This window comes from Oncorhynchus nerka, linkage group LG17 (assembly GCF_034236695.1).
Source record: "Oncorhynchus nerka isolate Pitt River linkage group LG17, Oner_Uvic_2.0, whole genome shotgun sequence".
NCBI classification, from domain to species: Eukaryota; Metazoa; Chordata; class Actinopteri; order Salmoniformes; family Salmonidae; genus Oncorhynchus; species Oncorhynchus nerka.
In genome coordinates, this window is record NC_088412.1 from 50,824,593 (window position 1) to 50,846,952 (window position 22,360).

Genomic DNA, 22,360 nt, shown 5'->3' on the forward strand with positions numbered 1-22,360 from the left:
GATGAGTATAATTTTTCACTCTAACAAAAACAAAAATCCACCCTTGTTGAACTGATAAAAATGTAATTGATCTTTTGAAAAAGTCTTCATCTATATGTAACAGTATAACTTTAGACCATCCCCTCGCCCATACCCGGGCGCGAACCAGGGACCCTCTGCACACATCAACAACAGTCACCCAGGAAGCATCGTTACCCATCGCTTCACAAAAGCCGCTGAGCGAGGGGAACCACTACTTCAAGGTCTCAGAGAAAGTGACGTCACCGATCGAAACGCTATTTAGCGCGCACCACCGCTAACTAGCTAGCTATTTCACATCCGTTACATATATCTGCCGACTTTTGTCCGTGCAGCGTTTAAGGTGATGTGAGCTGTAGCTGTTGTGAAGGAAGTTGTCAATTGAGATTTGTTTTATACAGGACCTCCCGCCCCCTCCTACCAGTCATGTCAATGTGGAGCTATACGGCGCTATATGGAGACCTTCGCATTGTTACAAATTTGGGAGGCGTACAGCGATGTGGTACGGAGCTCAATTTGGCCTCTGCATGCCGACAGGGGCTCCGCCATTGCGTCACACCCTCCATAGGCGCCTGCGACCACATTTCCAAGCAAGCATAAATTGGCTTTAAACGTGGGTCAATGGAACCTGCCTACTGTCAAACATTAGGCAATGCATTATACCAGAGAGGAAGAGGCGAAGAGAAAGGTTTCACTCTGGCCAAAATATGTCAAATATAAGCCCAATTCGGTTTCTATCGGTTTATTTTGGACCTAAACGTTTCGCCTACCTTCCCGCCTTTAGAAAAACGACTCCCATTGTTAGGGCGGAGACACGAGTATCTCGTTATTATGTACTGATCTCTGATTGCACTCGCCCTTAGTTTGTGATCATTTGGCGCCCTCTGGCGTCATACTATCCACACATCACCTTGCGGAGGCGACAATGTGATAATTGTACAGTAGGCTGCAGCTGCAACCCACCTGAGTGACAGGCTATTGTCATCTCCAGAAATGCAAACGTTATTATCTATTTCTGAGTCAGACATTCTGACATGGATATTATAATCAACTGAGCCATATGGGGGGCTCGGTAGACTGTGATTGGGAGCCCCTCGCTCGCTTTAGTTGACACAAATCATTATAGCTTCCAACACATCTTCAGTTAATCTACCCTCATCGACAATACACAGTAATTGTAGTATTTCGCATAAGCTCATTTGATTATTTTATGGGAAATGGGACATGCGCTAAACAAAGGAGATCTTTGTTGCAGTTTGGTAGGCCTGGGTTACGGCGCCGATGCCCAATTGCGCGTGAGTGGTGCAATCGCCCCGTAAACCCTGACCAATCACAGCGCGGTGCACGACCAGGGCGGGCGGGGCTTGATTCTATCTCAGAGACTGGGTGTGGGATCGTTCAGGACTGGAGACCCAGGCGAATAGAGAAATAGGCTACCTGTTCATGGAAATCAAACGGTGATCTCTTATTGTTTGAGAGCCGGACGAGATGTAGGATAACGGTTGGCTTTGTCTGTAAACTGGAGCAATGACTACCACCACCACAATACCTGCGAAGGGTCAAGGATTGGACAGGTGTGTTACCTGTGGAGCGCGTGGAGGGGCTAGCAGATGTGCAGCCTCGAGTTTAGACTGATCGGTCACCCACACCTCTTTGCCTGTGTGTTAGCGCCACATGGATGCTATACCTGGTTGGAACACAAAGCACATGGTAAGCATGCCGGCCTCTCCGAGCCACCACCTTGCCTGTGTCCTCACCTCGGCTTCCCCCTGAGACCCAGGCACCACCTGAAACTGTTATTCGGTCGGCCCATTCTAACCGGAGCACCATGGTGAGATGACCAACCGCTCAATAATCTGCCAGACCTCATTCTATGCGTCTTTGTTGGACACACAAGATTGGTCTGCCTGCGCTCGGGGTTTCCTTTGTAACAAAGGGTTTACGCAGAGCGGTGTGGACAGGGCAGCAGAGCGCCCGGAGTTTGGCTGTGGGGTTTGGCACCTCTTTGTTGTATAGATGGCAGCGGGACCAGAGCGGCCGGTGGCGGAGGCGCAGCCACAGGACCGGGAACAACCGCCACCGGAGAACGGCTTCATGCCGCTGGAGCAGACACAGGCACCTAGGCTCCTGCCGCACGTCGACGGCTCGGTACTACCGTCTCTCGGGGGATTTGGGAAACACCAAAAACAGCTCGTTGTTCTGACGTGGATACCGGCTTTATTTATCGGATTTAGCCAGTTTTCGGATTATTTCCTTTTGGCGCAACCAAAAGGCACGTGCGTGCAGCCTCTTGTTAACGGAAGTAATTGGACCGTTGGTTTTTCAAAGTTACCGGTGACCGCCACGAACGGAGACATTGTTAAGCCCGTGCCTTACAGCGGCGGCATGGAGTGCGAGTGCAAGGAGTGGACACTCGAGCTGCAGACGGGACTCAGTCAGAACGTGGTTACCAAGGTAACGTGTGCTCCATATACCATACCTTCCCTCTGATGATTTCTGCGTCTGAAAATACATAATAGGCCTAATCATCAGAATCAGCAACACTGCATCCTATGCAACTATAGGGCGGATGTATAGGAAATGTAGCCTACCCAGCACCATGGACAGCGCATGCACTCGGTCCAGTGTTCCATTCTGTGCCATAGGCCTACTGTAAAACAGATCACAGTTTGCTCTCAGAGCACACAGTAACTCATTTTCAAACCACTTTAATTTATCCTGTGACCTGAATTGGCATGATCAAAAACACACTGCACTCTGGAGTATAATTATCCATGCAAGCTAATTTAGTTATTCAGTGTTTAACGTGATATATGTGGCAGTGTAGCCTCTGTGGTGCTAATGAGAGCAGGGAATGTGATTATTCTGCGAGCCATCATAGAAGAAGAGTAGGTGTACGCTGTCTCTTGTTACCCCAACACATGAACCAGCATATGAGCAGGTTTGACAAAACAACCAATTGAATCTTAAACTTCTATGAGATAAGGTTTCAGTGTGTGTGTGTTGTTAGTGTGTGTGATCCTTTATGGGTGTTTTACTGTGTGTGTGTGTGTGTGTGTGTGTGTGTGTGTGTGTGTACAGTGCCAGACATCTGCTTTCTCTGATAATGCTGAGTTTAAATAGCCATTAGATACACCTATTACAGACTGTGTCTTTCTGCCCAGGCCACTGCAGACTTATCACTCATACCCAATAATCATCTCTCTTTCCTTCTTATCCTCTTTCTCTCTTTCCCTCTCTCTCTCTCCTTCCCTCCCGCTCTCTCCTCTCTTTCCTCTCCCCCTCCATCTATCTCCATCTCTCTCTTTCTCTTCATCTCTCTCCATCCCTGTATCGCTCTTTATCATCCCTCTCTCTGCTCCCTCTCCCATCCTGCTCTCTCTCTCTCTCTTCCATTTCTTCCTCCAACTCTCTATCCCTCTCTTCTCTCTCTCTGTCCCTCCCTCCCTCTTTCCCTCCATTCCTCTCACCCTCCTCTTCTCTCTCTCTGTCCCTCCCTCCCTCTATCTTTCCCTCCATTCCTCTCCCCCTCCTCTTCTCTCACTCCCTCTCCTCTGGAACAAAGCTGGGGGCTCAGCAGGGTGTGAGTCACTGTTAAACAGCCATACTCTTTCACTAACAGCTGCTTGACATCACACACACACCAAAATGCACACATTGAAAGTAAGCACAGACACAGACACACACCACATACCCCCCCCACACACACCTTCACAGGCCACTGTTCCCAAAAGCTGTTTTAAATTAACTATACCATTGTGTGCATTGACACAAAACATAGATGTTCTTAATATCTGATACTCATGAACACAGACAGGCTCTTTGTGACTTCAAACAAGACCAGGTCCGAGACATGGATATACACACTAAAGCTATCTCACTCTCAATCTCACTCTCAATCTATAATTTCATATATCATTCTCGCACGCACACACACACAATCTCTGGTTTCCTTCTGGGGCATGTTTGAATGGTACACATGAGATTACAACATGTTTGTACACTCAAAACTCCAAATCGCCCTTCATGAATAATCAACACATTCAGAGCATAACAGAGGGAAAGAAAAAAAGGGAGGGAGGGAGAGAGAGAGAGCAAGGGATAGGAAGAGATAGAGAAAGAGTGTGTGAGAGACAAAGGGAGAATTAGAGAGAGAGAGAGACAGACAGTGTTGATAAATCACACCACTCTGTGCTGTCTGTGCCTTCCATCTGCACACAGGTTCTCAGGGTAAAAAAAACTCCAACCAAATTGTGCATAGGGATCTTTTAGTTCTTTTTTCTCTATTCTCTAACGAATGACTCATTACTCTTCCCGTTGTGGTGTTTGCTGTAGGATATAATGCTGTTGATAGATATATGGTGTATGTTTGTCCCTCTCTTTCTTTCACCACCAAATAAATTGACCGTGAAAAATATCGATTTTTGTTGCATTAGGAACTAGTGGAATTATAAGAGGGGTCGGGGGTAAAAGGTGATACAAAATACTCATAACCAATAAGGATGTTTGATATATTATTTCATATTGTTAACAATATATTTAATTTCCTCTCTCTCTCTCTCTCTCTCTCTGCAGTGGAACTTGGTGTGTGATTCAGCCTGGAAGGTTCACATCGCTAAGTTCTCTTTCCTAGTGGGATCTATCTTCGGCTACCTGGTGATGGGAGTCGTAGCCGACTGGTACACTACTCTGCACTGTCCCCTTCTTTCATTTCACATCTGTGGCTGCATCCCCTTCTCCCATACATCTCAGAATAGAGCATCGTCTCGTGTTGAAACACCCACTGCTCTCCGTGTTGAGGTTGTCTGTAGGCAATAGAGGCTATAGAATAACTGGTTCACAACTCTGACCCAATGACCTGCTGACCTCTGAACCAAACAGACTGTAGAGGATCGGAATGTTCTCTTCCAGACCAAAATACTAATTTCTTCCTCTCCACTTCCATTTCACGCCACTTCTCTCACTTTCGCTCTGTTTCTCTGTCTGCCCCCCTCTCTCTCTCTATGTCTGCCTCCCTCTCTCTCTCTATGTCTGCCCCCCTCTCTCTCTCTCTCCCGCCGTCTCCCCCCTCTCTCTCAGGTTCGGTCGTCAACCTGTTCTGATCGTCTCGGTGCTGTTCATGTTGGTGTTTGGTTTGAGCGTAGCGTTCTCCTTCAACGTGACTATGTTCAGCACACTGCGTTTCTTTGAGGGTTTCTGTCTAGCTGGCCTCACTCTCTCCCTCTACATACTGAGTAAGTAGGGCACCTCCACTTCCTGGTATCTACTTCATACTTCCTGCTCTAGACGTTCTGCTTCCTGTTTCCTACCTGTATCAGATTGATAGATGTGCTTTGGTAAATTAGAGCTTGGTTGGTCCCTTGTTCAAGAAGGTCCTCATAGACTGGGGGGGTGTAAATGAGTTTTAAACCTCAATGGGCTCTGAGAAGGCATTAACAATGTCTAATTCGATTAAATGCACAGCATGAATAAGATGACTAGCATGAACTATCACTTAATGGTCTTTGATGGGGGGGGACCTTGACAAAGTCTGGCATACTGACACCCCACCCCTTGATGGGGACATCAGTGTTGTCTATCTTGTCCTTTATCTACAGTGATGCCTGGGATTCTATCCTACTACACCATATACCACCTAACCTCCAACCCCCCACTCATCTCCCTTTGCCCCCTAGGCCTTTTATCACCAGAGAGATTAGTCAGTCAGTTTGAGGTTGGGGCTAGGGGGGTCTATGAAGGTGGTCTTGGGAAGATGGTTTTGAATATAGGATTTCTAGTTTAAATCATTTTGTTGCGTACTATGCATGTGTTTGTGAATGTGTAGCCTCGCATTCGCAAAGTGGATGCTGTCTTTAGATTGGTGTGTGTGTGTGTGTGTGTGTGTGTGTGTGTGTGTGTGTGTGTGTGTGTGAGGTCATTGATACCAGGCCATACTAGAAGGGAGGCTGACAAAGCGTTTTTTCCCCCTCCATCATGACTTCTGCTAAAAACTCTGCCATCACATTTTTTTCACCTGATCAGGTTCTTTCTCTAATATCAGCATTTCTTAACCTTTTAAACTCTTGTTTGGGCCCTGCAAGAAGATAGAAAGTTACATATAATTTGAAAGCTTTTACAGCCCTTGTCTTTTTGGAAATGTTATTCAAATCTTAGAGTTAGCAACTTCTCAACATCATAGGATCTCCTACTGATATCTAGTGGACAAACTGTGAATTGGATATTATATATATATATATATATATATATATATATATTGGATATATATTTACATCAAGGAGAGACAAAAAATGAAGGCAAGTTGCAAAAAGGTACAAATCAAACTTTTTTATGAACAGTAAAATGGGGATAAAGAAATAAGTACATTTTAGGTTTCTTTGGACCGGCTGTATCTCAGACTCTTATCACCGGCTCCACAGTTCTTCTAACAGTACTAAGCATGTGTTTGTAGGACATACTGTGCCTTCGGGGGAAAGTATTCAGACACATAGACTTTTTTTCCACATTTTGTTACGTTACAGCCTTATTCTAAAATGGATTTAAAAAATGTCCCCCTCGTCAATGTACACACAATACCCCATAATGACAAAGCAAAAATAGTTTTTAGAAGTGTTTGTAAATGTATATAAAACTCCCCAGAAATATCACATTTACATAAGTATTCAGACCCTTTACTCAGTGCTTTGTTGAAGCACCTTCGGCAGCGATTACAGCCTTGAGTAAAGAGTAAAAATAATATTTTTAAAAACTCAGTAATCTACATACAATACACCACAATGACATGGCAAAAACAGTTATATTGACATTTTTACAAAAGTATTACAGATCATTAACAGAAATACCCTAGTTTAAAAAGTATTCAGACCCTTTGCTATGAGACTCAAAATGAACTCATGTGCATCTTGTTTCCATTGATCATCTTTTAGATGTTTCTGCAACTTGCAGTCCACCTGTGGTAAATTCAAGTGATTGGACATGATTTGGAAAGGCACACACCTGTCTATATAAGGTCCCACAGTTGACAGTGCATGTCAGAGCAAAAACCAAGCCATGAGGTCGAAGGAATTGCCCGTAGAGCTCCGAGACAGGATTATGTCGAGGCACATATCTGGGGAATGGTACCAAAACATTTTTGCAGCATTGAAGGTCCCAAAGAACACAGTGGCCTCCATCATTCTTAAATGGAAGAAGTTTGGAACCACCGAGACTCTTCCTAGAGCTGGCCGCCGGGTCAAATTGAGCAATTGGGTGAGAAAGGCCTTGGTAAGGGAGGTGACCAAGAACCCGATGGTCACTCTGACAGAGCTCCAGAGTTCCTCTGTGGAGATGGGAGAACCTTCCAGAAGGACAACCAGACGGACAACCATCTCTGCAGCACTGCACCAATCAGGCCTTTATGGTAGAGTGGCCAAACGGAAGACACTCCTCAGTAAAAGGCACATAACAGCCCGGTTGGAGTTTGCCAAAAGGCCCCTAAAGGAATCTCAAACCATGAGATACAAGAAAAAGGAGCCTTTTTTGGTCCGAGACTTGGCGCTCCGGTACGGCTTGCCGTGCGGTGGCAGAGAAAACAGTCTATGACTTGGCGCTCCAGTACCGCTTGCCGTGTTGTAGCAGAGAAAACAGTCTATGACTTGGCGCTCCGGTACGGCTTGCCGTGAGGTGGCAGAGAAAACAGTCTATGACTTGGCGCTCCGGTACGGCTTGCCGTGTGGTAGCAGAGAAAACAGTCTATGACTTGGCGCTCCAGTACCGCTTGCCGTGTTGTAGCTGAGAAAACAGTCTATGACTTGGCGCTCCGGTACGGCTTGCCGTGAGGTGGCAGAGAAAACAGTCTATGACTTGGCGCTCCGGTACCGCTTGCCGTGTGGTGGCAGAGAAAACAGTCTATGACTTGGCGCTCCGGTACCGCTTGCCGTGTTGTAGCAGAGAAAACAGTCTATGACTTGGCGCTCCGGTACGGCTTGCCGTGAGGTGGCAGAGAAAACAGTCTATGACTTGGCGCTCCGGTACCGCTTGCCGTGTAGTGGCAGAGAAAACATTCTATGACTTGGCGCTCCAGTACCGCTTGCCGTGTTGTAGCAGAGAAAACAGTCTATGACTTGGCGCTCCGGTACGGCTTGCCGTGAGGTGGCAGAGAAAACAGTCTATGACTTGGCGCTCCGGTACGGCTTGCCGTGTGGTAGCAGAGAAAACAGTCTATGACTTGGCGCTCCAGTACCGCTTGCCGTGTTGTAGCAGAGAAAACAGTCTATGACTTGGCGCTCCGGTACGGCTTGCCGTGAGGTGGCAGAGAAAACAGTCTATGACTTGGCGCTCCGGTACCGCTTGCCGTGTGGTGGCAGAGAAAACAGTCTATGACTTGGCGCTCCGGTACCGCTTGCCGTGTGGTGGCAGAGAAAACAGTCTATGACTTGGTGCTCCGGTACCGCTTGCCGTGTGGTGGCAGAGAAAACAGTCTATGACTTGGCGCTCCGGTACCGCTTGCCGTGTGGTAGCAGAGAAAACAGTCTATGACTTGGGTGACTGGAGTCTCTGACAATTCTATGGGCTTTCCTCTGACTCCGCCTATTATATAGGTTCTGGATTGCGGGAAGCTTGGCCCCAGTGATGTACTCTATAGCGCCTTACGGTCAGATGCCAAGCAGTTGCCATACCAGGTGGTGATGGAACCAGTCAGTATGCTCTCAATGGTGCAGCTGTAGAACTTTTTGATGATTTGGGGATCCATGCCAAATCTTTTCAGTCTCCTGAGGAGTAAAAATATTTTGTCGTGCCGTCTTCACGACTGTCTTTAGTGTGTTTGGACCATGATAGTTCGTTAGTGACGTGGACACCAAGGAACTTGAAAACTCTCGACCTGCTCCACTACAGCCCCATTGATGTTAATGGGGGCCTATTCGGCCCGCCTTTTCATGTAGTCTACGATCAGCTCCTTTGTCTTGCTCACATTGAGTGAGAGGTTGTGGTCCTGGCACCACACTGACAGTTCTCTGACTTCCTCCCTATAGGCTGTCTCGTCGTTGACAGTGATCAGGCCTACCACCGTGGTGTCATGGGCAAACGTAATGATCGTATTGGAGTCATGCTTGGCCGCGAAGTCAATGATGACAGGGAGGCGACTAAGCACGCACCCGAGGAGCCCCCGTGTTGATGATCAGTGTGGCAGATTTGTTGTTGCCTACCCTTACCACCTGGGGGCGGCCCGTCAGGAAGTACAAGATCCAGTTGCAGAGGGAGGTGTTTAGTCCCAAGGTCCTTAGCTTAGTGATGAGCTTTGTTGGCACTATGGTGTTGAACGCAGCGCTGTAGTCAATGAACAGCATTCTTACATAGGTGTTCCTTTTTTCCAGGTGAGAGAGGGCAGTGTGGAGCGCAATTTAGATTGCATCATCTGTGGATCTGTTGGGGCGGTATGTGAATTGGAGTGGGTCCAGAGTTTCTGGGATGATGGTGTTGATGTGAGCCATGACCAGCCTTTTAAAGCACTTCATGCCTACAGATGTGAGTGCTACTGGCGGTAGTCATTTAGGCAGGTTACCTTGGTGTTCTTGGGCACAGGGACTATGGGGCTCTGCTTGAAGCATGTAGGTATTACAGCCTCGTTTCAGGGAGAGGTTGAAAATGTCAGTGAAGACACTTATCAGCTGGTCCGCGCATGCGGAGTACACGTCCTGCTAATCCGTCTGTCCCCGCGACCTTGTGAATGTTGACCTGTTTAAAGGTCTTACTCGCATAGGCTACATGAGCACACAGTCTTCCGGAACAGCTGGTGCTCTCATGCATACTTCAGTGTTGCTGGCATCGAAGCGAGCATAGAAGGCATTTAGCTCGTCTGGTAGGATTGCGTCACTGGGCAGCTCACGGCTGTGTTTCCCTTTGTAATCCTTAATTAGTAGGATTCAATCTTAGTCCTGTATTGACGCTTTTTGCCTGTTTGATGGTTTGTTTGAGGGCATAGCGGGATTTCTTATAAGTGTCTGGATTAGTGTCCCGCTCCTTGAAAGCGACAGCTCCAGCCTTTAGCTCAATGCGAATGTTGACAGTAATCCATGGCTTTTGGTTAGGATATGTACGTATGGTCACTGTGGGGACGACGTCATCGATGCACTTATTGATGAAGCCGGTAACTGATGTGATATACTCCTCAGTGCCATCGGATGAATCCTGGAACATTTTCCAGTCTGTGCTGCAAAACAGTTCTGTAGCTTAGCATCTGTGTCACCTGACCACTTCCATATTGAGCGAGTCACTGGTAATTCCTGCTTTAGTTTTTGCTTGTAAGCAGGAATCAAGAGGATAGAATTATGGTCAGATTTGCCAAATGGAGGGCTAGGCAGAGCTTTGTATGTATTTCTGTATGGAGTAAAGGTGGTCTAGAGTTTTCCTGTGTTAAATTCTCCGGCTTCAAGGAGTGCCGCATCTGGATGAGCATTTTCTTCTTTGCTTATGGCCTTATGCAGCTCGTTGAGTGCGGTCTTAGTGCCAGCATCGGTTTGTGGTGGTAAATAGACAGCTACGAAAAATATAGATATTGTGGTCTACAGCTTATCATGAGCTAATCTACCTCGGGTGAGCAAAACCTCAAGACTTCCTTAGTATCAGAGATTGCGCACCAGCTGTTATTGACAAATAGACACACACCACCATCCCTCGCCCTACCGGAGGTAGCTGTTCTGTCTTATCGATGCACAGAAAACCCAGCGAGCTGAATATTATCATGTCGTCATTCAGCCACGACTAGGTGAAACATAAGATATTACAGTTATTAATGTCCCGTTGGTAGGATAGTCTCAAACGGCGCTCATCCAGTTTATTCTCCAGTGATTGCACGTTGGTCAATAGGACAGATGGTAGAGGCGAATTCGCCAACAAATTCTCAAATGGCACCTGGATCTGCTGGGATTTGGGCCTGGTCCGCGAGCAGCAGTACATTCTTAGCGTCAGACTTAATGAAAAAATCTTTGTCCGGGTGAGTAATCACTGTTCTGATATCCAGAAGCTCTTTTTGGTCATAAGAGACGGTAGCAGAAACATTATTTACTAAATAAGTCATTCATTTTAAAGTTTTTGCTTTAGAGCTTTAACTAAGATGTTTGGTGCAGTATTTTTCACTAAAAAAATGTGCATGAAAACAAGTCGTCTATCAAGAAAGACTCTATTGAAAAATCCCTACTTTTGACCAATTACCGACGGAGGGGCAAACACTTCGGCTCCGAACTTCGGCTTGCCTCCAGAAAAACATGTGTGTACCCGAACAACCCAAAGAAACCTCTCCGGAGTTTAATATAATATATGCACAACTGTTTCGGCTGGGAAGCATGCAGATGTCTTTAGGGCCTAGGCGAAGGTGAACACTGCTGCTTTGTAGAGGAGGACCTGGTCATAGAGGCTGTGCAAGTCCAGGGTTGAGTGGTGGGCCAGGTAGACGTTGGGTTTTTGAAACACAGTCATGGGAATGCTTGCATTTACCCGCTGTATGGTAGCAGGGTGGAAGTATTTTCATAGGTATCTCTCTCTCTTCTCTCTGCAGGTGATCAATTTCCGCCTTATTCTTTTTGTTTGCCTCCTTGTGAAAGGAGTAGGAGGGGAACAAGGACAGGGGGTGGGGGAAGAGGACAGGGTGGGAGTGGGAGCTTTTGAGGGTAGAGCCACTTCAGCTGAGAAGAGAGAAGTGGGGGAGGGAGGAAGAGAGAGGGATCAGCTTTGGGAAGAGCAGAGGAGGGGAGGGAGAGCAGAGGAGATTAGGAGAGGAGGGGAGGAGAGGAAGGAGAGAAGGGGGGTCAGTGAGGTAATCGACACAAGAGGAGTCTTTCTCCCTTTAAGCTGGAACAAAAGTCCCTGCCTGACTCACAGTGCTGTGTGTTTGTGTGTGTGTGTTTGTGCCATATTAAATTGTATTTGTCACATGCTTCGTGAAAAACAGTGAAATGCTTACTTACTTTTCCAACAATAAACAGTTAAAGATAAAGATTTTTTTTATATATAAATACAAATTGAAATAATGACACCTCCCTAAGGGGTTACATTTTTGGGGAGGCAGCAGGGGTTACTGCTATATTTAGCAAGTAATTATATATACCAGGCTCTTCTAGAGACATCTTTATTGTGAGCAGTACATGAAACTAGTGTCATACAGACTGCTACAGTATCTGTCTAATGAGGAGGTGGTTTGGACTTGGGCTCTGGGTCTGATTCTGTTTGAACAGAGGGGGCTGTGCTGAGTGGGCAGACTTTCATCACACACACACAGAAAGAGAGAGCGAGAGAGAGAACTTTGTGTTTGGGCTCCAGGGGAGAGGAGTGGGTGTTCTCAATCTTCAGGTATCAGCTGACTCCTAGCTCTCCTCCCTAGTGTAGTTAGAGAGAGAAAATGACAGGGGGAGGAGGAAGAGGAGATATTCCCCTGCTGCAATACACTTCTCCCCCCTTTTCAGTCTCTATGGCATTTTCTCAATTAAACTCCTGGGTCCACTCTCGCCTCCTTTTGAAAAGGTCAAAGGTAATCGATGAGAGGTGACAAGGAGAGTGAACATGGATGAAAATGCTCTTGTATGAAATGAGAAGCTTCTTCTCCACAAATATGTAATGTGATAAAAAAAAAGTAGCATTTCGTTTTGAAATGTGTGCATGCATTTCTCCTCTGACAATACAACAGCTGGTTCAAAGAGGGTGTGGATCAAAACACTTCCACGGTAGGATACACTTGTGCTTCCTTGCCAAAAGGAGGCTATCGAGGAGGGGTGAACCATCTTCCGTTTGCCTACTAACTAATTGACACACTCCTCAACCACTTATTGGTTTCCGGGTCACGGAGGAGGGAGGACAGACTTTTGCCCAAATGAGAATAGGCCTAACCAATTTCTCTCTCTCTCTCTGGTTTATTATTATTCAACCAGTGATCGAGCTGATGAATGGAGGAAGTTCTCCTCTCCTCTTAAGAGAGGGGCTTATTTGTGTTCTGCAACCTTGGCATTCTTTCCTTTCTCCCTCCTCTCTGTCATCTCTGCTATGGGAAGTGACATTACATGGGCCCTGGTTAGTGAGCATACAGCATAGAGCCCCCCCCCCCTCTCCTAAACCCCCTACTGGGCGCATTTAAATAGACCTTGCCATCTGGAGTGGACCATCTGGTCTGTAGCCGGTAGAGGGATGAGATGACAGGCCAATCAGGGAAGAGATGGGCGGTGACTGTGAAATGGCTCACTGACTGAACTGACTGAACCCTTGAGAATGGCCATAGTGTGGATTTCTGACAGAAAGGCGAGCTCATGGTTCACCGGTTCTTAACTGGTTGTTAACTGGTTGGTTAACTGCCGGCTTCTGAGGGAATTTTGTGACACAGATAGGTATTCAATTATTAATTGAGGGAATGAGCTGTAGGTTGAACACCATAAGCTACATCAGAGAGCTACAGCACTATACCTCAGTAATGTATGCCATTATACCCTACCCCTTTCACACTATCGCGGCTACCCGAACAGAACTGTTCTTATCCCCCCACATTGTCCTTTTCAGCACTGTTTCAGCAACAATGGTGGATTTGTAACCAGGACAGCTCAGTACAGTTTGAATTGGGCTCAGCTAGGTTTGTCTCAGTAGGAGGAAAAGCCCTTAATAGCAAAAACATACAAAAAGCTCCGAGACTGAACTCACTGAACCCGCCCAATTTATCTGGCTGTAACTTCTGTCCCGCTCCCTCTCTCTCTCTATGGAGATTGGGCTGTGCCTGCCAAGCTGGCATTTCTCCATGGCCATGGTGGCTATATGTCTAACTTCTCTCCCCTCTCTCTCTCTCCTCACCCCCTCCCCCATAGGGATTGAGCTGTGCCTGCCAGGCTGGCGTTTTTCCATGACCATGGTGGCCAGTTTCCTCATGGTGGGCGGTCAGCTGGTGATGCCCGGGGTGGCGGCTCTGTGTCGTGATTGGCCGGACCAGGATGACTGGCAGGTCCTGCAGATCATGATCATTTGCCCCTTCATCCTGATGCTGCCCTACGTCTGGTAAAGAGCCCCGCCCAAATGTCTTACATGTTACCACCATTCTGTTGAGACAATCATCCTAGAGTTAGAGGTTGAAATTAGAGTCCTTCCCACTGAGGAACGTCCTGATGCTGCCCTACGTCTGGTAAAGAGCCCCGCCCAAATGTCTTACATGTTACCACCATTCTGTTGAGACAATCATCCTAGAGTTAGAGGTTGAAATTAGAGTCCTTCCCACTGAGGAACGTCCTGATGCTGCCCTACGTCTGGTAAAGAGCCCCGCCCAAATGTCTTACATGTTACCACCATTCTGTTGAGACAATCATCCTAGAGTTAGAGGTTGAAATTAGAGTCCTTCCCACTGAGGAACGTCCTGATGCTGCCCTACGTCTGGTAAAGAGCCCCGCCCAAATGTCTTACATGTTACCACCATTCTGTTGAGACAATCATCCTAGAGTTAGAGGTTGAAATTAGATGTACCATGGAGTCCTTCCCACTGAGGGGATTGCCACACCCACTTAGGAAGTGGCTCCTCCCACTCATGAAGTAGCTCAGCACACTGAGGGGATTGCCACACCCACTTAGGGAGGGGCTCCTCCCACTCATGAAGTAGCTCAGCACACTGAGGGGATTGCCACACCCACTTAGGGAGGGGCTCCTCCCACTCATGAAGTAGCTCAGCACACTGAGGGGTCATGCGTCCTCTCTCCTCCGTCCCCTCTCGAACTCCTTTTAAAAAAAAATCTAAGTTAACCGAGAAGAGTGAATGTGGTTGGAAATGCGTTTTCTTCAAATGAGACTTTTCCACTCCACTCTCGATTCATTAAGCAAATTACCTAAAATAAATGTGTCAAGTGCTTAAAAACATTCTTTGTTGGTAATGCAAGACAGTTCATAGATAAAACAATAAGTTGCATATTGTTTTTAAACGTGTGCATGTTTTTCTCCTTTGACAAAACCAAAGCTGATTCAGAGTGTAGCAGATTTCCAAACTATTCATTGGTATGATACACATGAGTAGTCTATCCTTGATGGAAGGTGGCTATCGAGGAGGGGAGGACCCTCTTCTGTTTGCCTACTAACTAATTGACACTCTCCTCGACCACTCAGAAGAGAGAGGAGAGGACGAAGCAAAGAGGACGGAGGACAGACTTTTGCTCGAACGAGAAAATCCCAGGGATTCCACCATGCTGTGGGGTTAGAGGATAATTAATAGGCTAGTGGCCAGTCCTCAAAAAGGATAGCCCTACCCAAGGTAGAACAAAACACAACCATGTTTTCTTATGTCTCCATTTATAAAATGGATGGTTGTGTACATTTCTTTGACTGCTAAAGTGGTTAAATTGATAGATATTGTGACACACCCCTTAAACTCAAAAGGTGCAGAATAATGCCTGGCTGGAGAGGGGATTGGCCACATAAACTCATGTAACCCAATATTGCAAGCTCTGACATTGCTCAAATGTGAAATACAATACACTACATTAACAAAAAACAGCATTAGGATATCTTAATGCATCTTGGAAATATAAACCTGTAAACACAGAGATATAATAGGCGTAAATATATATCTATGAATATTTATGATGAATGCAAGCTTTACTTTTTGGTAGCAGATTAATAGGCAACATTCCAAGTTAAAGTTGCTCTCATTCACTGTTGTATGGTCCTGACAAAAATACGTAAGTTTACGTTTTCTTAAAGTTGTGGCTATTGTGATCAAATTTTAATAAAAAAAAAAATGTAACCTTTATTTAACTAGGCAACTTTACAATGACGGCCTACCAAAAGGCAAAAGGCTTCCTGCGGGAGTTTGGGGACACTTAGAAATGACATTGTTTTCCATGAAAACAGACATGAAATGAGTTGCAAAATATAATCAAGACATTGACAAGGTTTTTAATAAAGATTTTTAATTGAAATAATAATTGTGTCCTTCAAACTTTGCTTTCGTCAAATAATCATCCATTTGCAGCAATTACAGCCTTGCAGACCTTTGGCTTCTAGTTGTCAATTTGTTGAGGTGATCTGAAGATATATCACCCCCTGCTTCCTGAAGCACCACCCACAAGTTGGATTGGCTTGATGGGCACTTCTTACGGTCACTTCTTACTGCTCCCACAGCAGCTCAATAGGGTTGAGATCCGGTGACTGTGCTGGCCACTCCATTATAGACAGAATACCAGCTGACTGCTTCTTCCCTGAATAGTTCTTGCATAGTTTGGAGCTGTGATTTGGGTCATTGTCCTGTTGTAGGAGGAAATTGGCTCCAACACAGGGTATGTCATGGCGTTGCAAAATGGAGTGATATCCTTCCTTCTTCAAGATCCCTTTTACCCTGTACAAATCTCCCACTTTACCACCACCAAAGCACCCCCAGATCATCCCATCAAGCACCCCCAGACCATCCCATCAAGCACCCCCAGACCATCCCATCAAGCACCCCCAGATCATCCCATCAAGCACCCCCAGACCATCCCATCAAGCACCCCCAGACCATCCCATCAAGCACCCCCAGATCATCCCATCAAGCACCCCCAGACCATCCCATCAAGCACCCCCAGACCATCCCATCAAGCACCCCCAGATCATCCCATCAAGCACCCCCAGACCATCCCATCAAGCACCCCAGACCATCCCATCAAGCACCCCCAGACCATCCCATCAAGCACCCCCAGACCATCCCATCAAGCACCCCCAGATCATCCCATCAAGCACCCCCAGATCATCCCATCAAGCACCCCCAGACCATCCCATCAAGCACCCCAGATCATCCCATCAAGCACCCCCAGACCATCCCATCAAGCACCCCAGACCATCCCATCAAGCACCCCAGATCATCCCATCAAGCACCCCAGACCATCCCATCAAGCACCCCCAGACCATCCCATCAAGCACCCCCAGACCATCCCATCAAGCACCCCCAGATCATCCCATCAAGCACCCCCAGACCATCCCATCAAGCACCCCCAGACCATCCCATCAAGCACCCCAGACCATCCCATCAAGCACCCCAGACCATCCCATCAAGCACCCCCAGACCATCCCATCAAGCACCCCCAGACCATCCCATCAAGCACCCCCAGATCATCCCATCAAGCACCCCCAGACCATCCCATCAAGCACCCCCAGACCATCCCATCAAGCACCCCCAGACCATCCCATCAAGCACCCCCAGATCATCCCATCAAGCACCCCAGACCATCCCATCAAGCACCCCAGATCATCCCATCAAGCACCCCCAGACCATCCCATCAAGCACCCCCAGACCATCCCATCAAGCACCCCCAGATCATCCCATCAAGCACCCCCAGACCATCCCATCAAGCACCCCCAGACCATCCCATCAAGCACCCCCAGACCATCCCATCAAGCACCCCAGATCATCCCATCAAGCACCCCCAGACCATCCCATCAAGCACCCCCAGACCATCCCATCAAGCACCCCCAGACCATCCCATCAAGCACCCCCAGATCATCCCATCAAGCACCCCCAGACCATCCCATCAAGCACCCCCAGACCATCCCATCAAGCACCCCCAGACCATCCCATCAAGCACCCCCAGACCATCCCATCAAGCACCCCCAGACCATCCCATCAAGCACCCCCAGACCATCCCATCAAGCACCCCCAGACCATCCCATCAAGCACCCCAGACCATCCCATCAAGCACCCCCAGACCATCCCATCAAGCACCCCCAGATCATCCCATCAAGCACCCCCAGACCATCCCATCAAGCACCCCCAGACCATCCCATCAAGCACCCCAGATCATCCCATCAAGCACCCCCAGACCATCCCATCAAGCACCCCCAGATCATCCCATCAAGCACCCCCAGATCATCCCATCAAGCACCCCAGACCATCCCATCAAGCACCCCCAGATCATCCCATCAAGCACCCCCAGATCATCCCATCAAGCACCCCAGATCATCCCATCAAGCACCCCCAGATCATCCCATCAAGCACCCCCAGACCATCCCATCAAGCACCCCCAGACCATCCCATCAAGCACCCCCAGATCATCCCATCAAGCACCCCAGACCATCCCATCAAGCACCCCCAGATCATCCCATCAAGCACCCCCAGATCATCCCATCAAGCACCCCCAGACCATCCCATCAAGCACCCCCAGATCATCCCATCAAGCACTCCTCCAGCATCTTTTATTTTTTTCTGCGCCTCACAAATGTTCTTCTTTGTGATCCGAACACCTCAAACTTAGATTTGTCTGTCCATAACACTTTCTTCCAATCTTTCTCTGTCCAGTGTCTGTGTTCTTTTGCCCATCTTAATCTTTTCTTTTTATTGGCCAGTCTGAGACTTGGCTTTTTCTTTGCAACTCTGCCAAGAAGGCCAGCATCCCGAAGTCGCCTCTTCACTGTTGATATTGATACTGGTGTTTTGTGGGTACTATTTAATGAAGCTGCCAGTTGAGGACTTGTGAGGCGTCTGTTTCTCAAACTAGACCCTCTAATGTACTTGCCCTCTTGCTCAGTTGTGCACCGGGGCCTCCCACTCCCTTTTCTATTCCGGCAAGAGCCAGTTTGCGATGTTCTGTGAAGAGAGTAGTCAAATCAAATTGTATTTGTCACATACACATGGTTAGCAGATGTTAATGCAAGTGTAGCGAAATGCTTGTGCTTCTAGTTCCGGCCATGCAGTAATATCTAACAAGTAATCTAACAATTTCACAACAACTACCTTATACACACAAGTGTAAAGGAATTAATAAGAATATGTACATAAAGATTAATGAATGAGCGATGTCCGAACGGCATAGGCAAGATGTAGTAGATGGTATAGAATACAGAATATACAAATGAGATTAGTAATGTAGGGTATGTAAACATTATATAATGTGGCATTGTTTAAAGTGGCTAGTGATACATTTAATACATACATTGTTCATTATAAAAAGTGGCTAGAGATGAGTCAGTATGTTGGCAGCAGCCACTCAAAGTTAGTGATGGAACAGTCTGATGGCCAGTCTGATAGAAGCTGTTTTTCAGTCTCTCTGTCCCCACTTTGATGCACCTGTACTGACCTCACCTTCTGGATGATAGCGGGGTGAACAGGCAGTGGCTCGGGTGGTTGTCGTCCTTGATGATCTTTATGGCCTTCCTGTAACATCGGGTGGTGTAGGTGTCCTGGAGGGCAGGTAGTTTGCCCCCGGCGATCCGTTGTGCAGACCTCACTCCCCTCTGGAGAGCCTTACGGTTGTGGGTGGAGCAGTTGCCGTACCAGGCGGTGATACAGCCTGACAGGATGCTCTCGATTGTGCATCTGTAGAAGTTTGAGTGTTTTTGGTGACAGGCCGAATTTCTTCAGCCTCCTGAGGTTGAAGAGGCGCTGCTGCGCCTTCTTCACCACTCTGTCTGTGTGGGTGGACCATTTCAGTTTGTCCGTGATGTGTACACTGAGGAACTTAAAACTTTCCACCTTCTCCACTACTGTCCCGTCAATGTGGATAGGGGGCTGCTCCCTCTGCTGTTTCCTGAAGTCCACGATCATCTCCTTTGTTTTGTTGACGTTGAGTGTGAGGCTATTTTCCTGACACCACACTCCGAGGGCCCTCACCTCCTCCCTGTAGGCCGTCTCGTCATTGTTGGTAATCAAGCCTACCACTGTGGTGTCGTCTGCAAACTTGATGATTGAGTTGGAGGTGTGCAATGCCACGCAGTCGTGGGTGAACAGGGAGTACAGGAGAGGGCTGAGAACGCACCCTTGTGGGGCTACAGTGTTGAGGATCAGCAGGGTGGAGATGTTGTTTCCTACCCTCACCACCTGGGGGAGGCCCGCCAGGAAGTCCAGGACCCAGTTGCACAGGGCGGGGTCGAGACCCAGGGTCTCGAGCTTAATGACATGTTTGGAGGGTACTATGGTGTTAAATGCTGAGCTGTAGTCGATGAACAGCATTCCTACATAGGTATTCCTCTTGTCCAGATGGGTGAGGGCAGTGTGACTGTCGTCTGTGGACCTAATGGGGCGGTATGCAAATTGGAATGGGTCTAGGGTGTCAGGTAGGGTGGAGGTGATATGGTCCTTGACTTGTCTCTCAAAGCACTTCATGATGACGGAAGTGAGTGTTACGGGCCGAAAATCTACTCCAACAAGTCAAAATACGTTTCTATTTACTCCTCAGACACCCTAAAATGTAATCAAACTATAATATTTATTTCGGAAAGAAGTATGTTCAAAAGGAAAAGATTTTAGCAGGTGCGCAACTTTGCCAAAAACACGGATTTCCAAGACTGTGTCCTCATACAAAAACTGTAATTTCTTATTCGTTTTTGAAGTTACAAGCCTGAAACCTTGAACATAGACTGCTGACACCCTGTGGAAGCCATAGGAATTGCATCCAGGGAGCTATTTTACAATATGACCTTTCTCTTGCAATTCCGGTTCGTTTTTCTTTTGATTTTCTCCTACCATATCTATTGTGTTATATTCTCCTATATTATTTTAACATGTCTACAAACTTCAAAGTGCTTTCTTTCCAATGGTACCAATTATATGCATATCCTGGCTTCAGGCCCGGAGTTGCAGGCAGTTTAGTTTGGCATGTCATTCAGGCAGAAATTGAGGAAAAAGGGGCCAATCCCTAAGAAGTTTTAACAATGTCTACACTGTATTTCTGATTAATTTTACATTAATTTAATGGACCATTTTTTTTCTTTATAAAACAAGGACATTTAGGGATCATTAACAGAATGTGACTGGCAGAACGGGTGTTGTATGTGGAAGATAAGGGCTGCAGTAGATATCTCAGATACGGGGCAATGAGGCCTAAGAGGTTTTAATAAATAAGCATCAACCAGTGGGTCTTGCAACGGGTATAATCGGCTCTAAGAAAAACAAGTGGGCTCAGACACTGAAAACAGTCATTTTCTTTTCAGTTCAAATTTCCTCGTGTACATTAGGGGGGCTCCCTAGATTTGACTAACCCAATATGGCACCCAAAATCCAATATGGCTGCCACATTAGCATTAAATGGTGGGTAAATCATCTGTATATAGAAAGCTTTCAGATTTGTGTCCTGTTCTTATGACCTTAACTCAGTACTATTTCTGTGCAATTCAACTTGGTTGGAAATCCAATATGCCAGAAGTACACTCAAAACACGTTTGTCTGGGTATGTACTGAACAAAAATATGAACGCAACCATTTTAAAGATTTTAATGTTACAGTATGTGGAAATCAGTCCATTTAAATACATTCATTAGGCCCTAATCTATGGATTTCACATGACTGGGAATACAGATATGCATCTGTTGGTCACAGATATCTTAAAAACAAATGGTCTCAGGATCTCGTTACGGGATTTCTGTGCATTCAAATTGCCATTGATAAAATGCAATTGTGTTTGTTGCCTGTAGCTTATGCCTTCCCATACCATAACCCCACTGCCACCACGGAGCACTCTGTACACAACCTTGACATCAGCAAACCACTCGCCCACACAATGCCATACACGTGGTCTGCGGTTTTAAAGCTAGTTGGACATACTGCCAAATTGTCTAAAAACGACATTGGAAGCGGCTTATGGTAGAGAAATTAACATTCAATTTTCTAGCAACAGCTCTGGTGGACATTCCTGCAGTCAGTATGCCAATTGTACGCTCCCTCAAAACTTGAGACACCTGTGGCATTGTGTTGTGTGACAAAACTGCACCTTTTATTGTCCCCAGCACAAGTAATGATCAGCTTCTTGATATGCCACATCTGTCAGGTGGATGGATTATCTTGGCAAAGGAGAAATACTCACAAACAGGGATGTAAAATGTGTGCACAAAATTTGAGAGAAATAAGCTTTTTGTGTGTATGGAACATTTCTTCAATCTTTTATTTCAGCTCATGAAACATGGGACCAACACTTTACATGTTGCGTTTATATTTTTGTTCAGGGAAGAAAGGGCAACAGACTGCTTGGCATGGCAACATTCATTTGTCAAAGTTAACTTCTTGCGTTGAGCCAACCCGGATCCGGTATCATGACTACAGCCTCAAGCCCATTACCATAACGCAACGTTAACTATTGATGAAAATCGCAAATGAAATTAAATCAATATGCTAGCTCTCATGCTTAGCCTTTTGTTAACAACACTGTCATCTCAAATTTTCAAAAATATGCTTCTCTACCATACCAAACTAGCATTTAGCATTAGCATTTAGCATTAGCATTTAGCGTTAGCATTAGCAGGCAACATTTTCACAAAAACCAGCAAAAACATTCAATAAATCATTTACCTTTGAAGAACTTCGGATGTTTTCAATGAGGAGACTCAGTTAGATAGCAAATGTTCAGTTCTTCTGAAAGATTATTTGTGCAGGAGAAATCGGTCCGTTTGGTGCGTCATG

General features: G+C 46.5%; 1 protein-coding gene across 1 annotated transcript in view; it reads left to right on the top strand.

Annotated features, from left to right (window-relative positions):
• The first annotated feature begins 1,420 nt into the window (after window positions 1-1,420).
• Window positions 1,421-22,360, top strand: part of LOC115145389 (solute carrier family 22 member 23) — a 31,528-nt gene continuing 10,588 nt past the window's right edge. The window contains exons 1-4 of the mRNA XM_029686916.2: window positions 1,421-2,472; window positions 4,594-4,697; window positions 5,098-5,252; window positions 13,833-14,019. Of these exons, the coding sequence (XP_029542776.1) occupies window positions 2,035-2,472; window positions 4,594-4,697; window positions 5,098-5,252; window positions 13,833-14,019 (884 nt within the window). The 5' untranslated portion in view covers window positions 1,421-2,034. The remainder of the gene's footprint in view (window positions 2,473-4,593; window positions 4,698-5,097; window positions 5,253-13,832; window positions 14,020-22,360) is intronic.